General features: G+C 35.2%; 1 protein-coding gene across 1 annotated transcript in view; it reads right to left on the minus strand.

The window, feature by feature from the left end:
* The window catches only part of LOC149568828 (RNA polymerase III subunit RPC82 family protein), a 315,995-nt gene that overhangs the window by 142,360 nt on the left and 147,223 nt on the right, over positions 1–26,412 (minus strand). The window contains exon 8 of the mRNA XM_089821705.1: positions 24,105–24,216. Within this exon, the coding sequence (XP_089677831.1) occupies positions 24,105–24,216 (112 nt within the window). The remainder of the gene's footprint in view (positions 1–24,104; positions 24,217–26,412) is intronic.

The raw sequence follows: 26,412 nt of genomic DNA on the forward strand, positions 1-26,412 counted from the left end.
TCCTGAAAAATCAGAATGGATTGAGAAAAGTGGAAAGGCAATGAAGATAATTGTTGATATTGTTCGAGACCACATAGTACCTATTGTGGCAAAACATAACACAGCTTATCGTATGTTTCGAGCTCTTGAAAATGCATTTATAATCAATAATGCATTTATGTGCAGCATGTCAGCATGTCAGAAGTTGTTTGTATGTGATTTTGGATTATTTTATTGTGTAGCGAATTCTTGTTGAAGTTTAGTATTGTTTGCTATTTCGGAAGTGGAAGATCTAACTTACTTAACTGGTTCAATTTCAATAGGATTCAACCCTCAACCTATTCTGATTCTTTGTATTACTTGTTTCGAAACAAGCATATTTGGAGCGCCATCTTTGTTTGCTAATTTAAATTTCATGTTCGGTAACAATTTGCATACTTCCCTTTTCCTTGGTGAATATGTTGTTTATAGTGTGCATCTATTTTGAGCATCTCAATCTTCATTTCCTGTACCTACACCTATGCTCATTACTTGCAAGCCCAAAAAAAAACTCGGGAAAAATTTGCCTAGTTTGTTAAAATAACTAGGGAACCTAAAAAACAGCTTAAATTTAATCAAAAGTGCTGTTTTTTTACTAAATTCAATGAGAAGATGCATCCAATGAGTTAATTAATGAGAACACAAAGAAACAAATAGAGTTTATATATATATAGTGGGTACAAAATCGGATTTACATGCGAAATTCTGATGGCAGGAAGCAAACTAGTAAATAGTTTCTATAACACTATAAGTAAATACATCACAGTAAATTGTTTCTTGAAAACGAGAAGTAGATACATCATGGCAAAAAGTCTGAGTGTGAGTTTGAGCAATTTTGGCTGCTGAAAAGTAATGCTTCTCTGGAGTGTAAGCAAGTGGTTGAGCTAAGTCTACCAATACTCGGGAATATAGAATTTAAACCAAGTGATTTGTGAGAAAGTGAGTTACAATCATTTGAAAACCATTGTTCTAGCTTTAATTTGACCTCAAATAACCAGAACATTTTGTGGGAGAGAACACTGTTGAAGGCATGTTGAATCCTGACATTTGACTAAGCCTCAAATTTTCTAAAAACCCCCAAACCTAGGTTTTATATTTTAAATCCTATGAAACTCAAACCTATCTCAAACATCCTGACAGTATTTATACAAATATAACTTATATTTGTTATATTTGTATAAATCCTCCCGCTCCTAAGCTGCAAAAATGACTAAACAATGTTGAATGCAAACTGGTATCAAGAAATGACATTTTGGGGTGTTTGACCTATAATTTTCATTGCACGGGCGAGTGTTTTCCCAAAACTCACCGAGTAATCAATGAGTATTTTGGCAAAAACTCAGTGATTTTTTGCCAAGCCAAGTCGCAAGTTTCTTGGCGAAAAACTCGTCAAGCAAAAAGATTCCGTGAGTTCCCCAACTATCATTACCTGTACCTACTACACCTACGGTCATTTCCTGTACCTACAACTACGACCATTTTTCTTGGTCCTACACCTATAGTCATTTCTTGTACCTACACTTATGGTCATTACCTGTACATACACCTACGGTAATTTCGTATACCTACACCTACGGTCGTTTCCCATACCTACACCTACGATTATTTCTTGTACCTACACCTACACCCAATTTTCCTGGACCGACACCTTTGGTCATTTCGTGTACCTACACCTACGATCATTACTTGTACCTACACCCATGGCTATTTTCCTAGACCTACACCTATGATCATTTTTTGTATCTACACCTTTGGTCATTTCCTACATCTACGCCTATGGTCATTTCTTGGACCTATACCCACTGGTGTTTCCTAGACTTACACCTACAAGTTCTTCCTCTAGTAAAGATGACAAGAACATTACATCTGCCCATCTATCATGATAGATGCAATTTGTCCTTATTCAAGTTCGCCTCATATTCAAGTTAGCTGATAAACCTTGGAAGACTCTTTGTCTAAGAGGGCAATTTGTAGCTTATGATCTCCAAGGGATATGAATGAGAGACCAATAGCAGCTATATTATAAATCATTTGTTTGAAATAAGAGGAATGAACCACATGAAATGGGATGGCATGAACAAAAAAGAATTTCGCCATGGAAGATTTCATAGCTTCTCATGCTTGCACATTAAACATAGCTTCCACTGAACCCTCGCATATAACCACCACGACCTTCCTCTTTCATCTTGTTAACAAGACTACTACCAATGGTGGATGAAAAAGGCATAGAAGATTGTGCAACTGCAAGAGAAGGTGCCAACATTACCACACTTTGTTGCATTCTGAATGCATTCTATGACATTGTATTGTCTCCTCTAACTCCATGGATTGCAAAATATGACAAACCTTACTCTCCTGTAGTTGCCTTTAAAATAGTCAAGCAAACATGGCAATCCCACAACCTACTCACCCCTTAATATTTTTTCTTTTGATCCTTCTCTAGAAAATTGGTAAAAAATGGTTTTTCCTTGTTGGAAGAGCCCTATGCATACATTTTAGTGATTGTTGGCGGGCAACAAAATAAGTTGGATTGATGTCCACTACTGGCCTCAACACTCCACCTCTATTTCCACCACTTACTTCCACTTCATTGTAACCATTATCACACTCATTGTAGCTCATTTTTTGAGATCGAATAAAAACCTTAAACTAAAGAAATGCTAAAAACTAAAAAACAATCAAATATTTCAAGCTATAAGCTTTGACAAAAATTGAAAGCGAAAGAATGATAAGATTAAACTTGTTGTCCTTCATTTTTTCATCACAAAATGGAGGCAACACTACAAGATTTTCTGATTAAGTTTCCTATTTCTCAAAGGTAACTAGCTATTTGATTGGTGAAGATTGATCAATCAATTATTCCCAATCCATATAATGAGTCTTTTTACTGAAGGCTCTCATCACATTCTTTTGTTTTTTCAGTTTGATAGCCTATACTTGATTTTTTAGGCCTTCAAAGTCCTTTTTGCATTTCTGAGTATTTGTTTGGATTGATTTTGTCTTTTTGTTTCCCTCAATCCCTTGCTTTCAAACACGCCCTTGCTTCGAGATATCTTGGAGCTTAATTGGAGTTGTTAGTCAAAAGTTGTTAAGGCTTAAATGCATATGTAAGGGAGGTTTAGAACCCCCAATGCATATTTCAAATATTGGATCTTATAATTTGATGTTAAGTTGCACTTTTTTAAACATATAACTTAAAATCACTTTATGTTATGTTTTTAAGTTGAATAGTTTCAAACTCTATTTTGATGTTGAGATTTCTTTTCATGTTTTAATTTAAATCACTTAAGTGAAATTTCCCTTTTTCAACCTATTTACACAACATTTTAAAAAATGTTGGTGTAACTATGTAATGGACCCTCTAAAATGAGATTCCCTTAAGTGAAATAAATAGAAATGTGCTAAATAGAAACTTTAAATGATGCAAGTCAATTACATGTTACATATTACATATTTTTAAATGTAAAACATCTGTTTGCTCTTACAAACCACATTTTGGCTTGTAAAACCACTTGTTTCTTGACAAAACAACTAGCTGGGCAGTTTCATATGCATTTTAAAACATGCATTCCATTCACCAAACCTTGTTTTTGGCTTTTTTCATGCAAATGAGTAACATGTAAATGCATCCAAGAACCACAATTTGCATGGAGATGAAGTTTTGTGCAAAATAAAACATGTAAATGGGTTTACGAACCACAATTTGCCAAATGCAGGTGTTTTTAAAAATGTAAATCACTTAGAGAAACACAATTTGCTTTTGCATGAAAAATGCAAGCATGTAAATGCATTGCCAAACCACAATTTATGCCAAAGGCCAAATATGAAACATGCAATTTGTTCTCCAAAATGCAATTTGCATTGAACGGACTATTTAAATATGTAAATGGGTTTATAAGCCCTGATTTGCACCAAACGCTTGCTTTACACATGTTTTCTTCCTCTCTATTTGGGCATCCAAGTTTATTGGAGCTTGGATTGTGCAAATGCAAAGTTTTTTTTAAACATGCAATGCCCTCCCTAAAGCACGATTTTGATTTTAACATTGGGACTTATGCACTGTTAGTATCCCAAATATGTAATGGGACTTCTAAAACCCGATTGCATATTTACACAATGTAAAAATGATGAGTATTTCACCACATGTAAATGCATCCCCGAAACCCGATTTTGGTAAGAATTCACATTTTTAAACATTAAAACTCTCATACTACACACATCCATATACTTCCAACTAGCATTCTTAGCCATTCAAAACAAAAGTCTTATTTTGCACATATGCAATCCACCTAGAAAAACCCGACTTTGACCATTTTTTGTCTAAAAAAGTTGTCAATGTCTTTTCCAACCTAAGTGTTCAAAAAGTATCTAAACCATACTTAGAATACTTATCCTCCATGGATCTACCATCATTGTCCAAATCTTTAAACTCTCATGGATTCAATCCCATTGGAATTTTAATGTCGCAACGAACTCTTCAAGTCAAGATATGTCTGAATTTCTTCGAAGAATAGAGACATCTTGTCAACAGGATGCTTCGAATCAAAAGAAGCAATAATTCATTTGGACTCCACTTTCCCAATGGCTTCCTAGAATCTGAGTTCATGTGGCAATATGCAAAGCATTTTGATCCCAAAAAATAAAAGGTTAAAGATGTTGCAGGGAATTTTTTTTGCTAAATTTACATCCGGACATCATTCAGAAGGTTTTCAAAGTGTCAAAAACTCCAAAATGTGCAAATATGACAAAGGAGAATCCACAACAACTATGGAATGAAAAAAGCTTGATTTCATCAAGTTTTCAAATGACAACTAACAATTCATCAAAGAGAATCGGAGGTTATCAAAAGATGCAACACTGTGGTTATCAAAGTGAATGTAGTGGCTCAATATACGAGAACTCCTAACAACTTCATCATTTTCTTCATTTCGGTCAGAAGACAAGTTGTGTGTAATTGAATTAAATGTGCCTTCAACCTAAGTCACAAGGTTCGAATTTGAATTTAAGTTTGTCAATCATAAAATTCGAATAAGATTCAGTAAGCATAAAAATTTGGACAAAAAAAATGATATTAAATTTTAGTTATATATATTTATGTATTTTTAAATATTAGTAATATATCCACAAAATTATCAAAATAGTTTAACCTTGCTAAATAATTTTATTGAATAACTCAATATCAATTTAAAATAAAATATTATTATAATAAATAACAATATTATATTAAATATCATAAAATTTGGATGAAGTTTGGAAAGAGTACGAATTCACTGAAATTTGAATCTCATGGATGAAATTTGACGAATCATGTGATTGTTTCCCTTCAACAATGTAATTGAATAAGCCTTCTTTCTAGTTTGACCTAGTCAAGGTGGTTAAGATTCTCCCATCTTTTTCTCCTCTTTTCTCTCACTCCATCTATATAAAGGAGTGACCCTCATTGTAAATAATCACTTTTTATATGCAAGAGAGCTTTGCCAAACTTGTGCAGGGATAACTGTGATTGTGTAGTAGGAATTTGAAAGAAAAGTGAATATAAAGAGACCATTTTGTTTCGAAGCAGTGTCTGGAAACAAAATGTGGGAGAACAAATTGGAAGTTGTGACTACAATTTGTGTTTACTACCTTTAATTCATGTTATTCTTGCATGTATTAGAGGAAAGTGAGTACGAGAAGCAATTGAATTCGAAATCGTGACTGGAAGCAATTGTGGTGGTATAGACTAGAAGTTGTGACTATGGTTTATATTACCATCTTATATTCATGCAATTTGTTAGAGTTAAGTACTACAAGAAAAGACTATATACTCTTCACAAGTGAGAAGTAGTACAAAATCGAAGGATAATAACCAGAGAAAGGGTACGTCCTAGGCCGTCTCAAAGTACCGCTAGAGATAGGCTGATGCTACTGAATGTACCCCTTGCGAGGCCACACACATCTAGTATGATCTTAAGAATGGTCAAGCAACCACTTCTTCCCTCGAGCAAGAGACCCAAGAGCGAAGAAGAAGGTGATGTCTTGGTCGAAAGTCTATCTTGACGTTAACTGAGGCTGTAGTGTGTGGTCACGAAGCGTAAAGGCCTCTTGGAGATAGAGGGAAAGACGTTGTTGATCATGTATCTAAAAAATGAAGAGAGGGATTTGCACTCTCTAAATAATCAATAGAATCTCCCTCTAATCTCGTAGTAGATTGGGCAACAAAAAACAAAATGAGTCTCTGTCTCCACCTCCCCCATAGGGCAAAGGTGGCAAATCATGTCCTCTCTATCAATCTGGTGGTCGGTCTGTATGCATTGGCAATGAGAACCCACTCTAAAATATCCCAAAGAGATGCGAAGGGCATCAGTCTAACACCAAGGATGCATAATAACCCCATCCTGGATATCCATGTAGTGCTCAGCATAGAAAGCTATCCTCGGACGGAGCCCACCCAGAGGGTTACTCCATGTTGAGAAAATATGTTTTCTGTAGATGTCGAATCTAATTTGCTCATTCAGCTCCTGCTAGGAAGGAAGGAGGTGAGTGGGGGCATCTAGAGAGAAGTAGTAGTACTGTGGGCATCCATGTTTTCTTAATAATAAATTGAAACCAAGATTTTGCCAAAAATTATCAAAAGAAGTTGCTAATAAAACAACACCATTGAAGAGCAAAGAAGTCCCACTATTTTTACTTGATAATTTTTTCTTTCTGCTATTTCATTTACCTCTGTTCCTGACACCATTCGTCAAATAAAATTTGATATTTAATTGATTGCGTAAAAAAAACTAAAATTGCTAAGAATATTGAAAATCATAATAATGTTGATTCTTTTGCGGTTGAAATAATAAGGAACGGTTAAAGCAGGATTGCAATTGTTAAGCATATGGGATTACTTTAATGTAACTTTAAAAGAGGATTGTTAAACAAATGAAGTTGTTGGAAACAAATGGCACAACCAATTATTTTACTTCAAAATTAGTTCTCAAATTGTTTTACTATTGTAGTGGCCTTCAATCTTTTATAGACTTTGTAAAACATGTCTTAAATGGTTGAGAGCCCAAAGGAATCTCGACATGCTGAAACCCATAGGTATTGTAAAGTATAAGCAAGTTATGCTACTATTTAACTTTTGCTTTGCAAAAGTTAAAACTTCCTGAAGCCATTACACATGTGTGTCTAAAGCAGGTGAAGTAGATTAGATCATCACAAGGTAAACTAAGAGGCAGATCCTACTCTAAAATCTTTGGGTGACTTTCGTATTAGATGTGTGGTGTGTATTTGAATTATTTTGATTTAGGTTTTGTTGTAATCATGTGCAAATATGTGCTTGAGAAATGTGTTGGAATTGATCTCAACATATTTCTCCATTTGAGAAAGTAATGCAGTGAGGTTCAGTGAGTTCATTTCATCAGTCAAGCAAGTATGATGAAGATCAGAGCTACGGCTTAAAGAGTTAGTAAAGGGTTGTCTGTAGTTGATTCAGTTCAAGTTTCAAAGGTTTGCATGGAGATTTGAATCAGTTATGGATATCTGTGTTGTGACTGGTTTTTTAATTGTTTAGTGATGAAAGAGTGACAGTATTTTGATCTGCATTGCTCCACATTGTAATATCTTTCTCTGCGGATCTGGAGGCACATTTGGAACATTGTTGTCTGCCCCCAATTCAAGTGGTTTGTGGTTAAGAGGTTGGCAAGTGATTTTTCAAGTTTGACAGTTCTTGTTAGTGTTCTTGAGGTTCGGTATGAAGATGTCGGTGATTCCATTAATTTGTATTGATATGGATATTGTTATGGTAATTCATGATGCTTCTGGGAGGTTTTGGATAGTATACCTTTTGTGCTGGTGGTCCACATTGATCGTTGAGTTCACAATTGATGTTTTATATCAGCTTGTCTGTGTTCTTCATGTTCTTCACCAACCAGATGCTTGTAGCATGTTACAGATGTTCAAGGCATAATGCTTGGAGGTCTTTCGTGTTTGACGGGAAAGATTTTGTTTTGTGCTATGTCTTGGCTGACATTGCTTGGTTTGCATGTAATATTGTACTAAGTATGATTATAATTTTTGTAAATAGGTGGTGAGCTTTGAGCCAACCTTGATGTCATGTATAAATAAATGTAATAATCTTGTGTACATGTCTGGTGGTAAGAGATGTGCGAGTATGTATGTGCATTGAATGTATACATCTTTTGAAGCCAGAAAAGAAGTGTATAGAAATAAGTTGTTTTGTCCTTCAATGGAATTCATACAGGCATGGAGGGGATGCTATTATATAGTTCATGATTTGCAAATGTAATCCGAGTTCTCTTATATAGGTAGTGATCCTTCCCTGGACAGTAAGCCTTTCTTCATTTTGAGGTGAGCTCTAGGCAATGTGCCTGAATGCATGTGTTCATCCCCACGTTTTTCCCTTAACTGAGTTTGCACATACAAAAATCTTGGTATTATGTGTCCTAATGATCTGTTCTTGATTTATGCTTCCATGTTTATTTATCAGACCTAAGAATAAGTTTAAGTGGTGTAAGTTTTTCTGACAACTCATTCACCAACTCCCCCCCCCTGCCCAAGTTGTCTGGCTCTATTTTCCAAAAGTTATGCATGGCTTAATTTGTGTGATTTAACAATGTGGTTGTTTCTAGCACTTGAATTTAATTAATTAAATCCATTGGAGTCTTAACTAATTTCTTGTTAGGTAAATCTGAATTGCATTTACTTATGTTGATTAAATCCCCTATTTTATTTATGTTTGGAATCGAATATAATTTATGTAATCATACTGATATCTTTACCAGTTTGTGACAGTTCCTGTCACAAATCCTGGTGCACCTGTGACAGTAAGACAAAAACAAAAGTGTTTAATTTAGTTTGCTATTCTGAAGGTGTGTAATTAGTTGCATCTCATCCCCACTTGATTCCCTATCTTCATCCCTTTGGCAAATAGCTACAACAACTTTTACAAGTCTACAAACCCCATATTGACACTAGGTACAAACCAAGGAAACCAACAAAAGCTTCTCAAAGATCAATCTAAATCCATTAAAAGAGAAATTCTAGCCTCAATTTTGATCCACAGTTTTGTCCAACAACCATGATTTCGTGCAAAAATCAACCACTGGATGCAATATAAAGATCAGACACGATATTTTAGAAAACAAAATGGCAAGAACCATTGTTTTGAAGAAAAAAACAGGGAAAGCCCATAATTTTAAATAAATTGTCCAAAAAAAGCAAATCCCACAACAAAGAAAATCATGACTTTTGGCAAAAATAATTGGGCAAAACCTTTGTAGAAAAGCAAAAACATGATTTATGGGGGAAAAAACGAATCATGCCCTCCACTCATCACAAAAACCATAGTTATGTGATACTAGAGCACTTACAAAACCTATTACACAAACAAAAACCTTTCTTAACACCAAAAACAAGACCCTCAATTTTTTATGAAAAACTTCACCACCAAAAATAAACCTTACAGAACTAAATAGAAACCACAATTTTTGTTCTTAAAAAATCATGAAAAACAACAAAAGACTGCAATTTTTATTGCAACTAACAATCAATTTTAAAAAAACCCTCTTCTAAGAAAGCTTGATTTTCTTGGAGCAAAAAACCAATCAAGAATCCCTCAATACAAATGGATGTGTAAAGAACGCATGCCCTCACCCAGCCACCACATGGTAAAAAGAAAACACAGCAGGTTACAGATAAATATTAACCCTAGATGTTGCATTCGCAGAAACTAACTTCCATTGTGTGGGAAAAAAACCTCGAACAAAAAAAGCTTTCATGATTTTTCACAAATAAATCATTAAACTCTTTAAACAAAAACATCTATTTTTCGGAAAAACTGGAATAACTCCAAAAATAACCCTTGACTTGAGAAAGTGTGAACTCAGAAAACCCTCAATCTGAGTTTTGTCAAAAAAAATCTATAACTTCCAAGGAAATTTCCAAGACAACTCGTGATTATTTAAAAACTATTGGTACAAAACTTTTGGATCCAAAGCATGTCTACATATAATTTCCCATACACAAACAACGTAAATGAATCTAGTTCTCACATTAGCCATTATCAAAATTCATTGTCAATATGCAAAATTTATATGGAAATCCCCTAGGCATCTCCTCTCCCCCAACAACTCAGGAATGGGGGATGTGTTAGGATTAGGTCAGAAATAACAATTACATGCAAAACATAACCAATATGAAAAAAGCATTATGCACACAGAAAAGAACACAACAAAGAGATTTAATGTGGTTCACCCAATCGCTAGGCTACATCCACCAAACAGCGAGTCCAATATTCTTATTGTTTAGTAATTACAACCTGATTACAATATGCAATCCATTGTGACTCAATACTACTACAAGAAGCTACTATCGCATCATACATCATAAACTCCCTAACCCTAAGTCATTTATACAAGCTTTTTGCCAGTTACAAAATTAGGATTAAAAGTATGTCACCCAATAGAAAAATAGCTCTCGTGCCTTTTACAATAATTAAGTCATTTGAGCTTTCAAGGGCCTTGCCCAAGATCCTACAAGGGTGCTACCCCCAAACTCCCGTAGAAAAATTTGGGGTTAAACCGCACCAAATGAAGTGGGGAAAAATTAACCTCTGGGCCTGATTAGGCTCCACATAACAACAGGATGCCTAAAAAATCCCCAAGGACAGTGTAAATCTAGTTATTATGGACAACAATACATTTCCATATCTTTTCATATTGTTCTTCCACTACTTATATGCAAAATTCATGGGTATCCAAAGTTTTGGGTAGATCATGATGAAACATTGGCTGAAAGCTTAGAATGTAAGAACATTCAATCGTCCAACCCCTCGACTCATATGCAAACTAAGGACAAAAAAATACTTTGTAGTAGAGCTGCGGGGAGAAAAGTCAGCAAATGAGAAAGAATCATGTACTCTTATAAATAGAAGTCAGGCCACTCAATGAACGAATGAAATCCATATTGCTCTTCATCCATACTTTGGTAGGCAACAAAGAGTACCAGAACTCTAGAATTTCAAATTGACTCTCTTCCCATCATGTCTAAATTAGCACTGTCTTGCCCTTCCAGAACATGATTTTCATGTTGTAAACTATTCAGGTGATGATAAAAATAATTAATTTTTTGTGCCCTCACTTGAAACTCTATCTAATGAGTATGATCATCACGATGTTTCTTATGTGAATGGATTCACATTAAGAGCTGAAACAATTAAATTTCCAATGATAAAAAAGAATATTCTAATACAACTAGCATAAAGATAAGACAACATTTGAGCATGTATGAACCCAATGGCTCTAAAAAGAGGAGTGAAACAGGTTTAGGGGAAAAGAATGTTGGGTCTCTTTCATTATTAGTACAAGTAGAAAAGCCATCCCCATTCCATGAGCCACTAAATTGTATTCAAATGTAATGCAACTTTTCCTATAAAAGGCAATAAAATTAATAATGCAAGGTATTACATGCAACAGTTTGAAAATTTGGTCCCTCTTGTTAAAGCATGTAGCTTTGGTCTAACAGTACTGTCATCAACATCTATATGAATATATGTACAACAGTATTATGCACATACTGTTATACATATATGCATACGTATTTGTTGTATGTGAACAATGCACAGTTAAAACCGATGATATATATATATATATATATATTTTCTAAAGATCATTTAAGACATGATCGAAACTTATTCTGATTTCTTTGATATTTAGATCACTATCAATCAATACTTTATATCAGACCACAGATCTTAATGTTTGGTAATACATTGTTATATTTGTGTTAAGTCCATAACAAATCGTGGATGATTAGCTACCTCCGAATATTCATGTCTCCATTTGGAGACATGACCATTCATCCCCGCACCCTTTCACTCGATATTTATACCTGATCTGCCCGAGTAAACAAGGCATTGAAATCAATTAATGCAAGCACATCAAAGGATCAAAGGACATTTGAAGATCAAGCATATTATATCTCTGTTACTTTTGTACTAACTTCTTCAGATTCTAGAGCAAATCTATCATTTGTCAACAATGATCATACCTACAATTAAATTGTGCATAAGTCTGCCATCGAATTTCAAATTTGGTAAGAAATTTTACATGGTATCAGAGCCTTGTTAAGGAGAGATCTCATTAAGTTTAAAAAATCAGATTTCTCAGTAGATTGCAATCCCTCTTTTCTCTACAAGATGACAAACATGTTAAGATTCGAACACCACCTTACAAGTGTTGATAACTTCGAATCCTAGAAACTTCGTATAATGATGTTATTAAAAGAAAACGAATTGGAATCTTTTGTAAGAGAAGATAAGGAAGAACCTAAAGATGATCCAAAGAAAACATTATGGATCGAGAATAATGAGAGGGCCATGAAGATAATCGTGGATGTCATTCGAGATCACATAGTGCCTATTGTGGCAAAACATGCAACAGCATATCGCATGATTAGAGCTCTTGAAAATGTATTCATAATAAATAACACTGCCAAAAAACTTGCTCTTAAAAAACAAATGACTAATATTAGCATGAATAAAGGAGAAACTGTAAATGCCTTCTTAATGAGAATCACAAATTTGAGAGATCAATTATCTGCAATCAAATATGAGATTGACGACCAAGAATTATCCCTAATAGCATTAGGAGGACTTCCAAATTCTTGGAAATCCTTTGTACAAGGTATAAGTGCAAGATGTGAAATCCCAAAACTAGATCGATTAAGATCTTATTGTCTTCAAGAAGAATCGAAATTAATGATTAAAGGAAAACATAAAACCTTAAATGAAGACGTTCAAGTTCTTAACAAGAACTCTCATAAGAAGGGAAAGAGGAAGAAGAACAAAAGGAAAATAAACTTTCATGGAAAAGGATAGTCAAAACAAAAGAAAGACTTGTCCAAAATTCAATATTTCAGATGTGATCAATATGGACATTATGCAATAAATTGTCCTGATCGATCTAAACCTCTAGCGTCATTTTGCCAAATCTGATAAATCAAATGAAGGTCATGAATCAGAGAAATATGCCTTCAATTTAGCATTGTCCAATCAAATATCAACCAAATCAAACACTTAGATAGTTGACAGTGGATCTTCAAGACATATCACTGGATATTAGGATAACCTAGAAAGCATGCAAATAGAAACAGATGAAGAAGTTACAATTGGTGATGATTCTACACATTCTGTAAAAGGAATTGGAACTTGCACCATCAAATTGAAATCTGGAAATTCTATTCATCTTTCTGGAGCTCTTTAGGTACCAAATATTAAAAGGAATTTAATATTTATATCTGCACTTGAAGATGATGGTTATAGAATTGCATTCATGGAAGGTAAGGTACTAGCATGGCCTAAGAATTCTACCATAAAGAAGGCTCTAACAATAGGAGTATGACAAGGAGTATTACATAAGCCATGCACTAAGTCAAACTTTACACGTGCATGAGACTTTAGATTCAAATGATATATGGCATAGAAGATTAGGTCATATCAACTTCTGTGCCCTAACATCTACGGAGAAGTTAGTAACTAGAATGCCCAAATTAAGCCATATTCACAATGAATCATGCAAAGGTTGTTCCTTGGGGAAGAACACTAAAAAATCATTTCCTCGTAGTTTGAGCAAAACTAAATATGTGTTGGAACTAGTGCACTCTGACCTATGTGGACCCATGTCTTTACCATCCATAGGAAGGTTCCTGTACTATGTAATATTTGTTGATGATTTTTCAAGAAAGACATGGATATACTTCCTTAAGTGCAAAGAATCTGAAAAGATTCTTTCTAAGTTTAAAGAATTCAAAACAATCATTGAAAACTCCTCAAGAAAAAAAATTAAAGTTCTGAGAACAGATAATGGGAAAGAGTACACTTCTGAAATATTTAAAGAGTTCTGCAAACCTGCTGGGATTAAGAGGGAGTTCACAGTCCCCTAGAATCCTCAACAAAATGGAGTTGCTGAAAGGAAAACTAGAACTATTGTAGAAGCTGCTAGGGCTATGATTTTTTATCAAAACTTGACCATGTCATTTTGGGCTGAAGCATCCAACACTACAGTCAGTATTCAGAATAGATGTCCTCACTCATATTTGGACAATAAGACCCCTAACCTTGAAGAAGCATTTTTAGGAAAGAAACATGACATTAATCATTTCAGGATATTTGGATGTCCTGTGTATGTTCATGTACCTAAGGAGAAAAGGAGAAAAGTTACAACCTACTGGAAAAAAAGGAATTATTATTGGTTTTAGTGACACAGTAAAAGGATACAAATTCTACATACCTAGACAGAAACAAATAGAACTCAACAAAGATGTCATTTTTGAAGAAAATATTGCTTTCAAAAGAGCCAAAACTTCAAATGAGCTAGATACAGATGACTTATTCCAAGTAGAGGCTCCTGCTCCTAAGATTAAGAGGGAGTACCCTGAAGAGACTTCAAATGAAACTGAGATCCTTCCTAAGACTAAAGAAGAGAGTATTGATCATTTTAAAAGGTCACTTTGGGCAAGGAAAATTATATAGGAAGGAGATGAATTTGCAGCACCTACAGGGACTTTCCAAGAAACCAAAAGACATAGAAAATTGACATACAATGCATTCATGTGTCAGAGTCCAAACCCTAAACCTTCAAATGCTTTAAAAGCACTTAAACATCAAGCTTGGAAAGATGCAATGGTGGAAGAATATCAGTCGACACTAAAAAATGATGTTTGGGATATAGTTCCTAGACCTAAAGGAAAACATGTTGTTTCTTCAAAATGGCTCTTCAAAATTAAGTATGCTGTAGATGGTAGCATTGAAAAACATAAAGCTCATTTTCTGGCTAGAGGTTTTCTCAAAAGGAAGGAATCAACTTTGAAGAAACTTTTAAACCACTTGCCAAGTATACCTCAGTTAGAGTTGTACTAGCCATTGCAGCAGCCAAAGGTTGGAAAATCCATCAAATGGATGTAAAAATTGCTTTTCTAAATGGAACAATTGAGGAAGAAGTATACTTGGAACAACCAGAAGGATTTGTGACTCGTGATGTTGCCTCTTATGTAGTAAATTGAAGAAGGCTCTATGTGGACTCAAAGCCTGGTATGAAAGGATTGATAAATACCTTCCAAGTCTTGGATTCACCAAGAATATGGCTGATCGAAATCTTTACCTTAAGGTAACTAAAGGTGATATGCTAATTCTAATTCTTTATGTTGATAACCTTCTGATTACAAGGGAAGAAAATCTCATTAATCAGTATAAGAAAGATTTGGCTTCTGAATTTGAAATGAAGGACTTAGGAATTCTTCATTACTTCTTTGGTTTGGAAGTGTGTCAAAAGTTTGGGAATATCTTTTTGCATCAAAAGAAGTATACTGTTTATATTCTGAAAAGATTTGGAATGTAGGACTATCGACCTATGTCAACACTTATGGAAACCAACTTACACAAGCTAAAGGAAGCAAGTGATGAATCCAGACTAGTTGATCCCACTTTATACAGATAGATAATTGGGTCCCTAATGTATCTTGTAAATACTCGACCTGATATCTGCCATGTTGTGAATACATTAAGTTCATGTGTGAACCTCGTGAGATTCATCTTGTTGCTTTGAAGCATATATTAAGGTATCTCCAAGGTACTATTGAGTATGAACCATATTAAGGTATCTCCAACGTACTATTGGGTATGAACCATATTAAGGTATCTCCAAGGTACTATTGGGTTTAAGCCCTCCCTTAAATGGAAAAATTGATGTGGTGTAGCCTTAGGATACTTCCAAACACTCCAAGACAAAGTCAAGAGAGGGCTCAACACCTTTGAAATTACTTTACTTCAAAATATAGTCTAGATACCAAAGTTCTCCAACTAGGCTACAAGGCACCAAACTACTAAAACTAAGTTCTTGTTTAGATATGGAACCTATGAGTTTAGGGGGAGGTGGAAAGGTTCCTTAGTGATCAACCATCTCGAACTAGTGAGGTTGATAAGCCCATTTGGTTCCCAAAGGTCTCAAACAGCCATTTTGCCTATTAGGCCAACGAGCCCCTTTTAGCCCTACCAACAAGGTAATAAAGACTTGGTTTGAAATTCCTCCAAAGGACCTTGAAAACAAACTAGATATATGCATACCCTTTTGGAAGAAGTACAAGATTCCAAACTTCCAGACCCCAAACTAGTCAAATGATGCCCTAGCCAAAAATGAAGCAAATACCTTGTTTAAGCCTACTTGTTAAGGTTTATGAAGGAAATGCTAACTAGATGTTTGACCAGACAAATCTACCAATGATTAAACACGTAGGGAACTATCAGGCCTCAGTATCTACCATTACGTTGACTTCATCAACTCCCCAAGTACCTACACCACTCTAATACCTGTTGTCTTGTACCAAACACAGAGATGTTTGGCCTAGGGCTTGCTAGTAAAATTAGAAGCCTTGACTTCCATCTCCCATCCTTCAAGTATGTTATAATACAACTCCCTAACTTGCATTTTACCAAGTGATTTTGAGATCCCACAGTGGGAATGCAAGTTAGGGCCTCATTTCTAAAACTGGTCACCAAAAGAAGGGTTTTGGTGCACTTGAGAAAGATCTTACAATAACTTGAGTTGTAGAGCACTTCAAACCCTCAAATCAATTGCATTGATCAAGTGTGTTGTCCAAGAATCCCGAATCATAGGTTATTCACATCTGCCAATCCGTACATGTTTGTACACATAGAAATTGCAGCGTTTTACAAGGAGAAATGATATCTTTATTTTATTTGAAAGGAAAAATAACATTCTCTGACTTCCACCCACCTGAAAGGGCTATTTGGAGTCCTTCCCCAACCATCCCAACCAAAATTCAAAGGTTGTACAGTTGGGGGATGTTTTAACAAGAATTGACCACTTTTTGCAAAAGTTGTCAAGCAACTTTTTGCAATCTTAACAAATTGCGAAATCTGACCCTTCTAGGACCTTTGCCTTGTGCCCTAGGGGCCTAGAATATGCTTAAAATCCCAAAGACATTCCTATCCTATACTAGATCTAAGAAATGCCTCTTGACCATAGTCAAAACCCATGGTTTATAAAGTACCAAATGGGGACTAGGTCTTACAATTAGGCTCAATTTATGCAGTATCTATGACTACCTTATTACAAATGTCTCTTAGGCTTAAATGCCCTTGAGTAGAACTAATGAAGAGTTAAGAATATAGATGTTATGGTGAATGGAGGGTTAGGTGCTCCTGCACCACATGCCCTAGTTTTCATTGTTTTTATCATTTTTGGTACTTGTTTTCTTTGCAGGTGTTCTTTTCTGAGTCTCCTTTCATGGTTTTCTTGTTTGTGTCATTTGGGTTTCTCAGTTTATTGGTAAATCTTACCCCGCCCCCCCCATTATCTACCCACCCTGGATCACTCGTGAGAAAATAAGGGGAGGCAATCATGGTTGATGGTGGAGGAGAGGCATCTGAAGAAATGATGAAGGTTGATGAGGTTTTCAATAACACCCATGACTAGGATAATTCTAAAGTTTAACAAAAGGAATTGCCTGAGAAATTGTCATATAACACGGTGGTGGAGTCTTCAACATCTTGCATGTCCTCTACATTCTTCTCTAGCAAGATTTGGAAGTTCACTCTGGATGGAATTTGAAGCGACGGAGCCGCAGCCAATGGAGATAGACTCAGGTTTGGAGACAACTCTACATCTAGTGTTAGTGGAGGAAAGGAAGAAAGTAAGATTCCACCCCATGAATTGAAGACACTTTCTCTCTCGCCGAACGGGGATATGGTAAGAGCTATTAAATCAGAGCAATCTCAGTTAAAAAATGTTACAGTTTTCTTTGAATGCTTAGATAAAGGATTTTTACCTTCTGAAAGTTTTTTGATGAATGGGTTGTAAGTGTTTTGGGTAAGAAACATGGGATTCATGTTACTTTCTATAGAATGGATCAAAGAGGGCTCTTTCTTGTATTTGTTAAGACTCATACTACGCAAGAAAGAATACTTAGCAACAAATTTTGGAATGTGGGTAAATCTTTATTCAAAGCCTTCCCATGGTCGTCAGCTAGGAATGTAGAAGTGTCCGCTAGGGCTTCACCGAATTGGGTAGAAATTGAGAACTTGAATGTTGAATATTGGTCCTTTATTCACCAGCTATTGAAGCTTATTGGTTTGGTTCTGTAGATAGAAGAATCGAAGACTACCCTCCCGCATTTAAATACTGGGGTTCTGGTTGCTCTCAAACCTAGAACTATATTCCCTGATAATATCTCCCTTATTGTTGATGCTGAAGCTTTTTCATGGAAAGTCTCTCGACTTCGTATTTTAGGTGCTTGCTTTCATTAAAAAAGGAATGGACATGCAAGAAAGGATTGTCCGAACTTATTTAGACCCCAAACTACTAACTTTAAGATTTCTAAAGATAATGCTAATAAAGTTTCTAGTTCTGAAACAGAGAAACCCTCGGCTCCATCCTCAACTAACTCTGATAGCATTTCGTGGATGGATAAGCCTATGGAAAATGATAAAAATAAACTTTCTAATGCTGCCTTAGAGAAAGGAATTTGATACTATTGTCAACCCTCTTTGTGATACTGAGCTAACTCCTTCTAATGATCTCATTTCTAGTTCTAAGATCATCCCAAGTGATTCTACCCAGTTGAAATCCATTATTTGTCCAATAGATAGTGCTGCTATAGTGCCTTTGGTCGAAACCCCCATCAAGCTTAATGTTCAACTTGCTCTTAATTCTTTAGCTGAGAGGATAGAGCTGTTTAAGAATGTCAATCACTCTTTGACTGATAAGAATATGCAGTTGAAAGGTTCGAAGTCTTCAAGGATGGAAATTTCTCCAGATAAGAATAGAACTGAGCCCCCTTTTGTTGAAGTCACCAATAAAAGAAATAAGAAAAGAAAGGACAATGATAATCAGATATTAACCAATTCTAATGGTTATAAAAATAGACAGGGAAATATCACTGATTGCTTTAACAGATTGTATAACAATCGTAAGAACAACCCTAAAAATTATGAACATGATCAACGTCTGGAATGCTAGAGGGTTGGAGATAATTGATAGAAAGTACATTGTCAGAAGATGGTGCAGTAAACTTAGACAAAAGATTTTATTTGTTTACAAGAAATTTAAGTAGTTGAATTTCAGGCTCACACTATTTTAAAAATGCTTTGGGATCATGCTAATGCTTTCTACTCCAACCATGAAAGAGGGAGGGCGGGACCTAGTTGGGTGGGCGGGACCTAGTTGGGTGGACTATATTGCTAATAGAGGTGTTTCTCCTTGTCATAGGGCATTGTGGATTGTATTCAATAAAGGTGGTCAGAGCTTTGGGTTGTGTAACTTCTATGCACCTAATTACTATAGAGACAGAGCAGCACTATGGGAATGGGCTTCAAATAATTTACCTAATACCAAGTGGATCTCTATTGGTAACTTTAATATGGTGGAGCATAGGCAAGATAAAATTGGAGGTAACTCTTTCAGTTCGAAAGGCAGTGAATTATTCTTCTAGAACAAATTTAAGAGGAAATTTAATGTGTTAGATCCTCTAGAAAGTAGAAAATCAGAATTTCAGGAGATATGGTATACTTGGTGCAATAATAAAAAGGGATCTCTAAGGGTTTATTGTAGATTGGATAGAATTTATGCAAACTCTGCTCTTCTCTGTTTTTTCTTTGATCCTGGGCACTCGCCCATCACAGTTACTCCAGCTTCTCTCTCTGATCATTCCCCTATCTCTGCAAAGATTGGGTTACAAGATGAGACTCTGGTTTCTAGGGTGAAAGTTAACAAGCAATTTAAACTTAATCTTTCTCTTCTTAAAGACCAAGATAATATTAGTGCTCTCAGGCAGGTCACTGATATTTATAAAATGATTAGAGGTGATGTTCAATCAAGAGAATTGTGGGAAGGATTAGTTGATGTTTCGCAAAAAAAAATCTAGATTATTGGCATAAAAAAAAAATATGGACTTAAATGCTGAAGAAACTAGGGCACGAACTAATCTTAATCTAATAGAGAAAGATTTTTAAATCAGAATTCAAGATTTGGAGTTAGAAGCTGATTTGATTAAGACCAAACATTCTTTGAGGAAGATCCAAAGGCAAAGAGCTAGGTCCAAATTGAATTGGAATCTGGAAGGTGATAGGGGGTTTAAATATTCCTTCAATATTATTAAGGCAAAGAGTAAAAGGGAGCTCATTGAACACATTCACTTTAATGGTGAAAAATCTTCGGACCCGGAGCTAATTCAGTCTACTTTCTTTGAGTATTATTCTCAGTTCTTTTCATCTGAGATGTCTGATGCTAATTATGAGGCACTTATGTCTTCAACTGATTCCCAGAAAAGTGTCAAAAGAAGATAGCAGCAGACTAAACAGTCCTATTACTTTGGAAGAAGTTAAATGGGCTATTAATTCTTTAGCCAATGATAAATCACTAGGATGTGACAGTCTTCCTCCTGAGTTCTACAAAACTAACATAGATTGGTTTTCTAGTGATTTGTTGGCACTTTATGAAGACTCATTCAATAGAGGATCCCTAGGTAAAAACACTATTAAAGGCACGATCAAATTGATCCTAAAGAATGCTGACAGAGCTGAATTAAAAAATCAGAGGCCAATAACATTATTGAACATCTCCTATAAGATCATTGCTAAATTGTTAGCTAAAAGAATTGAGAACTTGCTCAATAGGTTTATCTCAGTTACACAGACAGGTTTCATTAAGGGCAGGTATATTTTGGTTAGTTTTAATAACTAGTTGGGAAGCAATGCATTGGGCTAAGAAGAACAAGCAGAATGTGGCTATGGTATTACTTGATTTTGAAAAAGCCTATGATAGAATTGAATGGTCTTTTGTTACTGGGATGTTGCAAGCTTTTGGATTTCCTTAGTACTTTTGCAGATGGGTAAAGGTGTTGTTCAAGGACTCTTCCACTGTCATAGATGTGAATGGAAATCTTCCCAGCCTTATTCCTCTTGGGAGATCAATTAGACAAGGTTGTCCCATTGCCCCTTCCTTATTTGTGATTGGGGCTGATGCTCTATTTTATTTGCTCAGAGCTCCCTCCCTTGGTCCTCCTATTAAAGGTCTTCTCCTTCCTAATAATGATACTCTTCTCAATTCTCAGTTTGCTGATGACACTTCTTTGTTCTTCGAATTTGAGGAGATGAATATTTGTAACACCTTGGATAGACTTCAATTCTTTTGTTTAGCCTCAGGTGCCAAAATTGCTCCACATAAATCTTCAATTCTAGGTTGGTTTGAATGTCCTCTTAATTGGGTTCAGTTGATGTCTTGGCAATGGAAAAGTCCTAATGAGATTGTCAGATACCTTGGTATCCCTTTTGCTATTAATCCTTCTACTAAAGATATGTGGGAGTGGGGCTTTGATAAAATTCAAAAGAAACATGTTAAATGGCAAACTCACTATCTCTCTTTGGTAGGAAGGGTACAAGTTGTGCAGAAAGTTTTGTCATCTCATCATCTTTGCTTTGCCTCTACTTGGTCAATGACTAATCAACAAATGGATAAAGTTGAAAGAATTTTGAGGGAATTTCTACGGCCGGATGGGATGGGAAATAAAAAGAGACACTCTATAAATATGCAATGGTGCTACAAACCCAAGCAATATAGTGGACTGGGTTTGAAGGAAATAAAAAAACATGCTATTGCTCTAGCTTCTAAGTGGATTCTTAAGGCCATATATGGTAATGAACCTTGGAAAGTCTTAATCAGAAATAACATTCAATGTTCTATCATCTCCAAAGGTAAAAGTTGGATGAACATTCCATTCTATGATTTTCTTTTAGGTGACTTCAAGATCAAGGTCTTTGGTTCTAATGTTTTAACTACCCTCTGGAAGGCTTCGATCCATTCAAGAGTAATCTTACCAGTTAGAGGTGTTGTTGGCTCTTCCCCATCTTATGTTGTCACAGATAGATCAATTTGGTGGGGGTTGTACCTAAATGGAAAACCTTTGGCACTTACACAAAGTTGCTCACCAAAACATTGGAATGTGTTGGGAGTGACTTTAATCAATGACTTAATGATTGATAATCGGATGGGTACTTAGGATGAACTTAGAATTAGATATGGTATCGCACAGACTCAGAAGAAAACTTATACATTAATTTGCAAGGCACTTGGTACATGTAACTTCTCCAAGGCTAAATAGTTTTTTTGAACAACGGTTGTGGAAGGATGGAACAATGCTTAATGAAGTAACAATAAAGAAGTTATATAATATGCTTGTGTTTGATCTGTTCTACATGTGAGGTTTTATGGTTCCTTTGGAAAGCAAGAAATGAAGAGGTATTTCAACAGAAGAATTTTGGACTTACTGAGTTTACTTGTAAATTCACACATTTTTCCATTATGTCTGCGGTGTCACTTTCTTTGGAAATCTCTATGGTTCAATTTGTGACACTGGTCAAGGATGCAATGCCACTTATTCATAAAAACAAGGTCAAGGATTTCAAGTACCTTGATCAATTCAAGGATATGATTGACCCGATGACATTAAACAAATTGAAAGAATGATGGAGGATTTGCACATTTCCACTAGTACCCAGCAGGCTACTCCAAATGTGTCTACTAGTGAAAAGGTTCAACTAACAAATGATTTTGTTCTAGCAGGATGGAATGATGAGTTATTTGATGAAGCTTTCTTACAAACTCTGGATACTAATGATGGATGGGGCCCAAATATAAATCAATATCAAGATGACGCATATTGTATCTCTGTTATTTCTATACTAACTTCTATAGATTCTAGAGAAAATCTATCCTCTGTCAACAATGATCATACCTACAATAAAATTGTGCATCAATCTGCCATCGAATTTGAAATCTGGTAAGAAACTTTACACCTCTAAAGTGCAAAGAAAATGTCAATCTATATATAATGGAAGATATTAAAAAAACTGATGAATATTCATACAAGAAGGAATCGAAGAGAGAATGGAGAATTAAATGGCAAAAAACGTAAATAATATACTTGAAATATATATGCACTTATAAGATATACTTTGTAAACAACTAGAAAAATGGGCAAAAATCACGTTGGGGAAACAATTGTGTACTTTTTAAAAATAGATGGAAGGAACTAATGCAAAAGCATCTTTGTGTTGTTGGCAATCTTGCATCCCCAAAAAGATATTTGCTTGTTTTCTATTTTCCAGTTATATGTCTGACAGTTTGATTCAGTAAACACTTGTTTGTCCTTTCTAGATTCCACAAATTTGGCTTCTTATTATAGACCTATCATGGATCATTATCCTAAGTGCACAGAATTTAATATTACAATTGGTGGAAGTTATACTTCATCTTGTCGGGTGCTGATTTACTGCGTTGTTCTTCATATGATGCTTGGTATTTGTTTCGGCAAGGTTCTATATTTAAAAGATAGCTTATGTGCTCTTTGATCTAGACAAGTGGATAATGTGTGGACCTATATCTAAGGCCGCCAAAGGTTTTATAATGTATTATGTATTTGATCATTAATTTATTGAAGGTCAGTCCTATATTGTATAACACATTTCCTTTATTGGAGATTGTGAACTCTAAGCCAGCATGTGTGTCCTGATGGCTATATATGTAATGTCATTGAGTTTTGTAAGGAAGCATGAGGGGCAGAGCAAGAGGATAGCTCAAGAGTTGCAAGTTTGGTCTGCAATCTGGAATGTATTGACCGTAACTAGGAAGGCCTTACAGCCCAGCTTGTATATCGTTTATATGATGTAATTCAAGATCTGCTGTTAATAAAGAGAGTTTGTTTCAATTGTATCTTGTTTACTTCTGTTGTGCTGTTACTTGTTGGGGGCTTGGTCATCTCCTTAGGGGATACACTTGCCTTGTACTGCATCAGGAACCATACAAACCTTTCCCCTCCCGACACATGCACACAATTTAGTGAAATCATTTTGCTTTTTTTTCCTTCACTTGTTTGTCTTATTACTGCAAAAGTATGTGAAAACAATGCTTTCAGACATCTAACATCTAAAGTTCTGAATGATCACATTCATAAAATCTTACAGTTGCATAGAAATATACATCATCTGGAAAACCTATTTCAGAAAAAAATATTATGCTTGCAATCACCTGATATTTTTTGTTTTGCAGAGGATTCTGAGATCATTGTTGCCTCCAGCATTGCCTCCAGGACTGTACCTGCTCTAAGATCAAGTCTTGCTCTAACATGTGATGCACAAGCCTGTAATTTTCCAGCCATAAAAAATGTGGAAATTCAAAACAAGGGAGCAAATTATGTAACACACAAGCACAAAAAATTCACAACTTCAAAACAAAGCAACATTCATCTGAGGACATCCTACAAATTCTGATATATGCCCTATTATTTCAGAATAATATTTCTCAGTATCTTTTTGTTAGAACCAACCAAATAGCTATACAAGATTATTGATTCCTCATTGAATGTGGATCTCAAACAGGCTTCACTTTCATAGGATAAAAGAGAAGCTTACAAGTATCAAAGATGGCTTCTCAAATGTCACTTGCAATGAAAATATAATGCTTCCAATAATCTATGAAGCACCATGAAAAATTATCGAACAGATTGCTAATTACCTCAAATTTCAAAGAATCTAATAAATTTTAGTAAAAGCCATGCATTGTTCAGGCTGAATCGCAACTTATATTAAGATAATATGTTTCTTTCCATATTCATAGATGTAGCTAGTTAAAAATATTTTCTAATTGGCAATTTTCTTACTAATGAAAATTGATAGAACGTTACTATCAAAGATTAGAAAAAGGCAAAACATGGTATCTACTGAGTTTGCTGCAAGATTTTAGTTCCCAATACCCTACCTCAAGTTAGATAGAAACTTGGAACCATTAATTTCCCTTCCTCCATAGTATCCCTAAGAAAGCATCCCCGGGACCGAGGCATGCACTTACTCAAGAGTTAGGATGGGGAGAAGTGGAGAATTACGAATGTCATACCTGCTCAGACCACCCTTCGGAATTACAGAGGCAATCCTCCCAACGGCAAAACCATACTAAGATTCAGTGTCTATAAAGTAAGAGGTCATAGAGCAGTACTTCATATAAATTTCAATTTATTTTACACGTATTGTTTGTAAAAGTGACAAATTGCAACTTCTTTTAATATTTGTTGGAACTAATTCATTAAATATTTATTTATATATACAATAATAACTGTCCACAAAATCTGGAAAGAATTTGTAATGCCTGAGGCCCGTCCCCGTGTGCCTGAAACTTGGGTTAACACAGAAAATCAGAGGCTTCTGGTTTAAAATCAACAAGAGATAAAACACAATCAGCAAAGCATTATCGATGTTTAAACTTTAAGCACATAGTAAGGATAGTTAAAATCCTTGTATATTGCCACAATCTGTTACAAATAGAGTCGATGCAATTCAGTGAATCCTAAGTATTGATCACATCAGAAGAGAATAATTTCCTAAACAACAACCAGCACAGCAGCATAGCAAAACAATCTCCCAATTATCAACCAATTTGAGTGAATAAACTTGTTACTGCATCTAAACTCTAGAAAATACAACCGAGCAGGCAAGGAAATGTGCAAACTGATTGGGTTTTTCATCCAAAGGGCCAGATGTCCATTGGTCAAGTCACTGGGAACGGACAATACACTAATTCCTGTAACACGACCTTGGACCTTTTTATCTCTCTATAAGTCCTTTTTGTTCTAGATTACACTACAATTCCCATAGTCTAGTCTTCTTCATAATATTCTAGTATCAACCATTATGGAGTCTTGATTATGTACTTTATTTTGAAAATATTTAGTGTAGTATCCTACCCTGATATTCTACTGCAAAGTTTATCACAATAATTTTCAAACTATCAACAGATAAATCATGCAATGTAAACCAGAAATATAACCAATAAATTATAATTAAACCTCAAAATATGTTATTAAATTATACATCAGCAATACAATAACCAAATATCAAGTCCAATCTTAAATACAGAAAATACCATGAAATTGAAAATAATAATAAATTCCACTTGTAATCCCAACTGTGAATTCTGATATGAATCCACCACAAAGATGAATCGGGGTTACATCCAATCCACCAAGAAGAGCCAAAAGATTTCTGTCCTCAAGATCCTCAGCAAGAGAAAGCTAGCAGCTTCCCTAAGTTCTCCAAAGAGAAACTAGAAAATAAGTCTCAAATCTAAGCATGCCCAAGTAAAACCATTTCTCCTCCTTTTATTGCCCAATGCCATGACTCTTCAGCTTCCTCTACCCTCTCTCCTTGTCATCTTGTCCTTTCATCTCTTATTAATGCCCCTTTAATATTGAATTGACTCGTTTTATAAATCTGCATTGAGCTCTCATCAGCCAAATTAAATATTTCATGAATTTGATGTTAGAATTCTTAATGCCCCAAAAAGG

This window comes from Cupressus sempervirens, chromosome 3 (assembly GCF_028749045.1).
Source record: "Cupressus sempervirens isolate cs-2001-9-10 chromosome 3, ASM2874904v1, whole genome shotgun sequence".
Classification (NCBI taxonomy): domain Eukaryota; kingdom Viridiplantae; phylum Streptophyta; class Pinopsida; order Cupressales; family Cupressaceae; genus Cupressus; species Cupressus sempervirens.